Source organism: Protopterus annectens, chromosome 4.part0, assembly GCF_019279795.1.
Source record: "Protopterus annectens isolate FY-2018-M chromosome 4.part0, PAN1.0, whole genome shotgun sequence".
Classification (NCBI taxonomy): domain Eukaryota; kingdom Metazoa; phylum Chordata; order Ceratodontiformes; family Protopteridae; genus Protopterus; species Protopterus annectens.
In genome coordinates this window covers 413,252,084-413,261,525 of record NC_056733.1, presented here as the reverse complement: position 1 = coordinate 413,261,525, position 9,442 = coordinate 413,252,084, and the positions used below count along the sequence as shown (strand labels likewise).

At 36.3% G+C, this 9,442-nt stretch overlaps 1 protein-coding gene across 2 annotated transcripts in view; it reads left to right on the top strand.

Annotated features, from left to right (window-relative positions):
• LRRC74B (leucine rich repeat containing 74B) overlaps positions 1-9,442 on the top strand; it is a 346,726-nt gene that overhangs the window by 44,734 nt on the left and 292,550 nt on the right. For both annotated transcript variants that reach the window (XM_044068362.1, XM_044068361.1), the window contains exon 2: positions 1,532-1,709. In XM_044068362.1, coding sequence (XP_043924297.1) covers positions 1,532-1,709 — 178 coding nt within the window. The remainder of the gene's footprint in view (positions 1-1,531; positions 1,710-9,442) is intronic.

Below are 9,442 nucleotides of genomic sequence, written 5' to 3'. Positions count from 1 at the left end.
TTTTAGGTGTAGGTTAGGGTAGGTAGGTAAGAGTGTGAGTGTATAAGTGTTGAGAGTGGTAGTGTTTGTATATATGTGATGTGTGTTTGTGCAAGGGGAATGTAGAGTGCGTAGTGGTGGGTTTAGTGCCTTTGTCTTATTAGTGAGACCTCGGAGTTAGTATATATAAGTAGCGGGGGTGTGGGGGGTGCAGGTGGGCTTGACCCCCTGCTTATATGTAGGGTAGGTTGCATGTATTTGTGTTGTGTTTGTGTGTGTTTTGTTGGTTTGTTGTAGTGTGGGGAGGAAGGTGTATGTATGTTTGTTTGTGTGGTGGAGGGTGTATTTAAAAGTCACGATTTTGAATTTTGTTCTTTTGGGGTTTTGGTATTGTAAATATTCAGCTTTATAGTCCCGAGATACTGAAGTTCGAGATTTCAGTATACATACATATATATATATATATATATATATATATATATATATATATATATATATATATATACGTATGTTTGTATGTGTGTGAGTGTATAGCTATATATATATATATATATATATATATATATATATATATATATATATATATATATATATATATATATATATATATATATATAAATAATTATGACAAGGGGCTTGGAAAATGAGTGAACCTTATTGTTTCCTAGTGATAGGGGACTGACAGCTTTGACAGGAACTGAATATTGTTAACTGTGTTCACCAAAGGGAAGGAAAATAGGGCTGCATAAATTAAATTAAAACCAGGAGTAGGGTTGATGATGACATAGTAAGTGGGTGGTGACAATTGGGAGGTATCAGGACAAGTTTCTTTAGGTCAGAATTTTAGACTCTAGGATTGTTCCTTTAACATTTAAGGATGAAGAACACAGGAAAGTAAGGCTGCTTTCCGTAACATTTCAGCCATTTCTTAGTAAACAGAGCAGAGGTCGGCATAGTGGTTAAGTTATTTGCCATACAGACACAAGGTGCAAGGTTTGATTCTCATATGGGCTAATTGGCTAGGCTTAAAATGGCCCAAAAGGGCAGTTAACCTAGTACTAATCTATGAAACTATGAGAACATGATGCTTGGAAAAGAAATAGAGAATGTTTAATAAAAATAGCTAGCTTTAAAAGTTATACCTAACAGCTTTAAATCCATGCTGATTGATTTACATGATGGTACGAGATTTAGGCCTGCTAATTCAGTCATTTTTGTAATTTATGAAAAAGGATTGCAACACATTAGAAGGTGTATTTGCTGATAAACATAGAGGACTATATTCATTTAGACAACAATTAATAAAAACTTGGAATATGTTGCACTCATATGTCACAAAAATATCTTATGACTGGCCTTTTGACGAGTCTCCAAATTCAATAAGCTTCATAATAATGAAAGTTTTTTTTTCAGTTCTTGAAGGTGGAATATTACATTATTTGTGGCAGAGTTGGTGGCTGGATGGTTTCCTAAAAAGTGAGGTCTGAGCTCTTAGGTGCTCTTCTCATTTTAATGTTTGCATTAAAATGTTTTCTTTAATTATTCATCATAGACAATTGTACGGCCTACCAGCACTTACACTGCATATCAAATTGAGGAAGTCAACCAGGGACCGAGTGCACAAGCAGAGGAAGATGAAGAAATAGAAGCTGAGCCAGTCAAGTCTGATGGAAGCTTTGATGATGTAAACGCAAGTGAGGAAGAGTGGGACACTGACTTAGAAATGGAAGGTATAGTATGAAATAGAAAGTAGCACAGTGGTTCACGTACTGGAAAACATGCACATTGACTGCCAATACTGTAGCTTGGAATGTGTCACTTAGTATCATGCTTTTACATATAATTTGTTTGCTTTAGACATAGTACTGCATTTTTCCTGTTATTCTTCCTGTCTAGGGTTATTAAACCGCAAACTCTTGGTACACTTTCTAACTTTATTCTTCATTTTAACTAGGCTCACTTGATTAATATTACGTAACTACACTGAATTTAATAAAACACTGTAAATTAGACTTCTTCATAGACAATTGATGATTAATGTGTTTGTGTAAAAATGTCTTATGAGTTCTCAAGTATTAAACTGTTTTGAAATTGCTCAGACACAGTTGTTAAAACTATTTTGTAATATGAGTTCTGCATTTAGTTTGCTGTTACTGTTGTAACTCTGTGTGGCTGACAAATGGCCTTTGGCCTAAGTCGTGTTCCATTAATTGTAGCCACCATTATGTTAACAAGTAAATAAATGAAACAATCTTAATATTATAGTCTACTGGAATTGTATTAATGACTGTCTATAATTCACTTGGCTTGCAATTACAGTCACACCCCACACCAATTCTACTATCGACACTTCTGAATCTGCTCTTAATTTCATTTTCGTATAGGTCATTTTCTCTTTCTTTTAGTCACACAAACACAGAAGGAGAAGCATGTCTTATGTACACTTGCTATGTGCACATTTCAACAGAGGACTGCTGCTAATTTTAGGGAGCTGCCCCTCTTAGGGTTATACTAGGCTTGCATCTAGATAACAGATGGGGCCTTTCACTAAAACAATGTATTTTGGCTTTGCCCATTAGGAGTCACCACAGCGAATCACTGGTCCACAGATTGATTGGCAGTGGAGTTTTTACTGTGTCAGGTTGCCAGTCCAGTGCCCAACCTTCACAGAAGGCACATGAACACACACACACACACACACACACACACACACACACACACACACACACACACACACACACACACACACACACACACACACCTACTGCATGCCTTTAAAACTCACTCGACCACAGGGAGGACATGAAGACTCCAGACAGAAGGGGGTCCAGCCAAACTGGAGAACCTCTTGTTGTGAGGCAACAAGAGTAACCGCTGCACCATGGGGCCTTTCAAATATGAAGTTTTACATTGCAAGAGATAAACTGCTATCTTGCTAGAATTCTTTATTCATCCTGATACTATTTTGGGGGCAGCTACAGGCACCCCTGGGTCATTTGTTTGTTAACTAAAAGGTTAAATTGCTGCAGTTCTAATTATTTACCTGTGCATAACAATAGCCTTTACTGGCTGCTGTTTTTCTTGATATGTGTTTCGGCCTGCAATACCCCAGCTCTCAGTGACAGAGCTCATTATCATTATTCTTTTTCTTCTTCCAGTATTCTAAAGTTTCAAAATGCAGTCATTCAAAGGGCATGAGCTATGAAGTTTCTTTTATAGCCTGTGACATCTGTGCACTGGCCCAGTAATCAAGGAGCCTCAATCCTTACCACTAGCACCAGTGAGGGGTATGCACATTGGGAAGGATAACAAGTATACACACAGTAAGGTACAATTTCCCTTAAGAGCACACAGATATTACAGTCAGTCTGGGGCTGGTTTCTCCCTTTCTCTCCAGATCCCCAATAAGACTCCTCACAGGTACAGCTATAGGGTATAGGTCTCAGCCTAGTGGTCAAGCTAAAACCTCCAGCACCCTCTCTGTTCAACAAGTGCATCATGTCCCTGCCCAAGTAGCTGACTCACACACACACACACACACACACACACACACACACACACACACACACACACACACACACACACACACACACACACACACACACACACACACACACAGGCACACACTGAGATATGAGTTATATACAAACACACAAACATTCCTGGGGAAGGCTGGCACAGGTTCTCCAGCTATGCTCCCTTCCCTGCCCAGGCTATAAGGTAGAAATCACTGTCACCAACCACTAATATCAGCTACTAATAATGCCCTTACCAAAGGGTGTCCAATTTTACTGTGCAATATTATTATTATCCTATTAGTAAGTATGACGAACAGCAAGGCTTATTGGAGTGGCTTGGACAGTATCACTATATACATGCAATGTATTCTAGAGCTTAAACTATCTCTACACAAAACAGCCACAGCTAAAATGTTTAAAAATTTTTAATAATAAATAACAAAACACAAGACAAATCTCCTCAATTCAACACAGTGCTAGTCAAGAGTTCAGACACAGAGCAATGCTTAAAATAATACTGTAGAATAGTCCAACATAAATATAGAAAACAGCTACTCTAATCTTACTATTTTCTGTCTATTTCTAAGAGAAACAATGTTCTAAATAACTTACATACATACAGAGCAAAGACAGAGTACTGGTGAGTAGATGTGTTCAGGTTCAGACAAAATCCAAAATGCTCTAATTCTCTCTCTCTGAGAAAGTCTTAAATTGGTAATACATCACTGCTGACTCATTTTAGATTACATCATTCTTGACACTTCTCTGGTTTAATTTCCCAGGCTAACAGAAACACAGAGTTTAACATATCTTTGTAATCTTTCACCTGCAAGAGCCACAGCAATAAAATACATTATATATGTAAAATCTAGCAATTAGCTCTGGTCTCAAAACAATAGAAGAATGTTAGCCCATACATCATGTCTCTGAGTTTGAGAGCAAACAGTCATATAATGCTTGACTTATCAGCTTTCTTCCAGCAGAGTGCACTGTGGTTAAATTTTCGAAGCTCAGTACAACATATAGTTTAATCATAACATATAGTTCTCTTTTACATTTGTAAAACCAGCCTGTGGATTATATTAATATTTACAAATCACATGAAATTAGTTACAAGATTCTATCTGGCTAGGCTGGCAGCCTTTCAGTTTTTCACACAGCCCTCAAGGAATACTTGTTCAAGTTATCTGTAGACCTCTTACTGAGTCCAAGATAAAGCAATCACTGAATTGTTTTTCTGTTTTTGAAATGGAAAAGATAGCTGGGTTCACAATACTGAGGATAAAAAAGTGCCCAATCCTGGTAGGCACACTGGTGCAGGACTGAAAAAAAATAGGGTATGCAGGACTGAAAAAAATAGGGTAGAATCTTTAAGATATGGAAACATTCCTGCAATAGGGCTAAGTTAGGCCCAGGGGGAGGATGCCCCCTCCCTCCCGTTGGAGACGGAAGTAGCAACCCACAAAAATCACAAAAACTAATAGGCCAAAAAAGAGCCATACAGATGATAGAGTGGACTATTGAGGATAAGAAAGAAATTATGTATTTTTACTATTATGCAAGAAGCCTAGAATTTCCAAACAGAGGATATACAAAAACATTAACATAGAAATTTGAGGAAAGAAAAATACTTCCACAAGAAAAGCTGTCAGAAGCTTCAAATAAAATTGTTGTGTTCCTTTATACAACAGATTTATGAAAGACATTATATAGACCAATAAACATTGGACCATTTAGAAAAAGAATCGAATGAGGAAGTGGGAAAATATAAAGAACAAAATCTAGAGACTTTTGAAAAGTATAAAAAAAGAAATATGGACATGGGAAAGAGAGATCTGATATGGTGCAGTTTTTATGCTAAGGAAAAAAACAAATTAATCAACACAAAAAAGGCAGCCTCAAATATATTGGAAGAGAAGTACAAGTAAAGGCTTCCAGATATGGAAAATATCACAATAAAAAAAAATAAGATCTCAAAGAGGGAATATAGAATAGAAGATTAGTAAAGCTGAAGTTACAAAAAATAGAAGATGAAGTTATACAATACTTGTGAAGTGAAGGATTTAGTGCATAAAGTGTAAAGCAGGTTATATCATGGCATGATGGAACAATGAGTCCCTAGAGTAAGGAGAAACAGTAGGAGCAGGAGACACCTGAAGCAGAACCATGGACATGGGGAAAAAAAAGGGATTTAATATGGTGCAATATTTATGCAAAGGAGAAAGCAAAACTAATCAATATAAAAAGAGAAGCACCAAATTTATTTGAAAAGAAATGCAGGTAAAGACATCTGGACATGGAAAATTTAACAATACAGAAAATAAGAAAACAAAAAGAGGAAAAGTAGAAAAGAGGATTACTAATGGAGAAGTTAAAGAAATAGAAACTGAGGTTATACATTACCTGCAAAATGAAGGATTTAGTGTAGAAAATCTAACTTAGATAACATCACATCAGGACAGAGGAATGGATCTCCAAATTAAGGGGAAACCAGTGGAGTGGGAAACATCTGATCAGTTGCCATATGAAGATACTTTGGAGCCTTCCATAGGAACCCAATACAAACATTCAGTTGGAGTTGCACAGCAAGCGAAGGAACAGGAAACTGTGGCAACTCTGACACAGTCAATGTTGTGGAGTGATAGGCCAGTGAGTTCCCATATGAAAGAGCAATGGATGACACAGTATGAAACTGAAGAGAATGTGACACAGTAAGATGCTCTGGAACTTTCTATAGAATGCCCACAGGAAATGGAGAACAAAGAATGCCCCCTCAGTTTAGAAGAAAATGATTTAAGAAAAGAGTTGCTTCATTTGATAGAAATGGAAGACATATTAAGATCAATGAAAGAAATAGACTACAGAAAGTTAATAAAACCCAAAAAGTTAGAAGTTTGATAAAACAAATGAACACAGTAATTTGGACTGCCCATAGAGATTCATGTGATATAACAGAAATAAATAGGATATACTGCTGTGCAGCTAAATTAATAACAGATGAAGTCTTACCACAAAAACACAGGGTAGTAAGGGAAAGGAAGGGGAAAAATCAAATGCCATCATGGAAGTATTGAATAGAGAAAGCTATAAAGCAATTAAGACAAGAAGTGTCACTGTTAAAAGAGTATAGATGTGGGAACAGATCAATAAAAATACTCAGAAAGATAGACATAATAAAAGCAATGTGCAGTATCAGAACAGAGCAGGATCTATCATGCATTATTGCAAATAATAATGAAATAAAAATATTACCGCAGGCAGAAAAAGTTAGAAGATATGCAGATAAATGTAAAGGATAAGTACAAAATAAGTAATTTACTGATGACCCAAAAACTTTTATAGAGAATTGGGAAACAAGGCAAAAAGAATTGAAACACCACCAAAAAAAGAAGAAATAGATACATTTTGGAGAAATATATATGAAGATCCTGTGGAACAAAACAAAGATGCTAAATGGATAGAAGAAGTAAAAAAAAGAATAAGAAGTCCAAATGTATAGGATATGAAATGGGATGAAGTAACGGCCAGACAGACTGAAAAGCTCCTAACTGGAAAATTCCAGGCCCAGATGCAGTACCTAACTTCTGGCTAAAGGTATTAACATCTTTATATGAAGATTTAGCCATGAGTAAGAACCATTTATATGTGCACCCAAACAAACACCAGCCTGGTTAATAATAGGAAAAACAATACTCCTACTTAAGAGTGAGCTACAAGCTATCCTAAAAATTACAGACAAAACCACTTTCTATCAGATCAAGCTTGGGTCACCCTAGCTCAAACCCACCTACTTTCCACATTAATGTATGCAGCGCCTATTCTTACGTATGTTAAAAAACTGATATGGATAAATTTGAGTCATGCTATAACAGCATTGCCAAATTTGCAAAAAAATCCTGCTTTAGAACACACCACTACATACCCCTTAGGCAACTTCAGTGGCTTGAACTCCCACAGTTAGTAACCTATCACCAACTAGTCATAGTCTATAACATCCTAAAATATCCTGACAGTACTGCAGCCCTAAAGGAACTAATAAGCAACTACATACCAAATTGAGCACTCCGCTCTGCCAGCAAATCACTCCTCTCTATCTCCACCACCAACTACACAGCAGCTAAAGCTCTATTTTCCTCACAGTATAGCAAAAATTTGGAACAATCTCCCTCCCTCAGTAACTGCTGCATCAAACACCAAACAATTCAAGCACTCTCTCAAGGCCCATCTCATTAGTTCCTGGCTATGTCCATGTGTCACATAAGAGTAATAATCACTACCTAGATCTCATTCATTACTTCCTATTACAAAGGCCATCAAAAAACATCAAAGTAACAAATGTATTTCTCTCTACATATAGTAATGTTATATTGATCTCTGCCTGAATATTTTTGTAGCACTAACTTATTTAGTCTACTGCTAAAAATGTGGATATGATGACTTACTTTGTGTATTGCTCTCTTAAGTTCAAATACAAAGTTCTATGACTATTTTATATACTCTGTATAATTATCTCTTGTTCATTGTATTAATAAATCTGGAGCTTTTCTCCCTGGGCCTCCGCTGTAAATGAACCTCATCCAATCAGACCATCCCGATTAACAAATGTAAAATAAAATAAATAAAAATATAAACCAGTAACTTGCCTTCCGACAACATATAAATTATACACTGGAATTGATGCCGACAGAGTTTATAGTCATGTAAAAGAAAACTCAATTATGGCTATAGAACAAGAGGGTATCAAAAGAAAGTCAAATGGAACAAAGGATCATTTGTTGTTAAATAAAGTTATAATGGCGAACTGTAAAAAGGGGAAGAATCTAAGTTTGGCATTGATAGACTATAAAAAAGTATTTGACAGTATCCCACATTCATGGCTAGAAGAGTGGTTAAAAATGCATAAGATACACCCTACACCGATCAGTTATAATACAGCGACCATGAATCAGTGGCAAACCACTTTGTAGTTAAGCCATGATAAAAGACAAATTATTATTCCAGGGGTAAAAATTCAAAGGGGGGTATTCCAGGGTGACTCTCTGTCACCGTTGTTCTTTTGTTTTGTCCTTAACCCATTCAGCTGTCTACTTAACAGATTAGGTCATGGCAACAATTTGGCTCCCAGAAAACAACAAAGAGTAAAGACTTCTCATCTTGTTTTTGTAGATGATTTAAAACTGTATAGTTCATCAGATAAGGAACTGAAAGCACAACTGCAAGTGATCAAAACATTTTCAGATGATATAAGAATGTCATTTCGTCTTGGTAAATGTGCAAAAGCAACCTTTAAAGCAGGAAAGCTGCAGCACCAAAAAAACATTCAGTCTGGGACAGGAATGTGTTGTAAGAACTTGAGCAGGAGGGAGTATATAAATATTTGGGAATTGATGAAGGATCAACAGTAAAACATGCACACATTGAAATAAAACTTAGTAAGGAATATTTCAGAAGACTTAAATTAATACTGAAAACAGTGTTGACATCAAGAAACAAAGGCCAAGCTATAAATTAGTTTGCTTTTCCTGTCCTAACTTATAGTTTTGAAGTGATTGACTGGCCCCAAAACGTGTTGGATAGGTTGGACAGGAAAACAAGAAACATGCTTCATGCTCATCAAATGATTTATAAAAATCAATGCATACCAAGATTATATATTCCCCTTCTGAAGAAGGTATGGGCCTCCTCATAATTGATTGCATGTATAGATATGCAGACATGGGACTGCATATATATCTGCTGACCTCACAAGACCCAAATGTAGTGAAAGTATTGAAACATGAGGAGAATGTCTAAAATGACTTCCCTGTTTAGTTTAGCAGAAGCATATTGGCATCAAGTGGGAATGGAAATCAAACCAGAAGTAGATAAAAATCAAGCAGTAACTGAATGTGCCAAAAAACAAAAGAAAAGATATAAGGTGAAGGATTAGATGAGAAGGCAAGAAA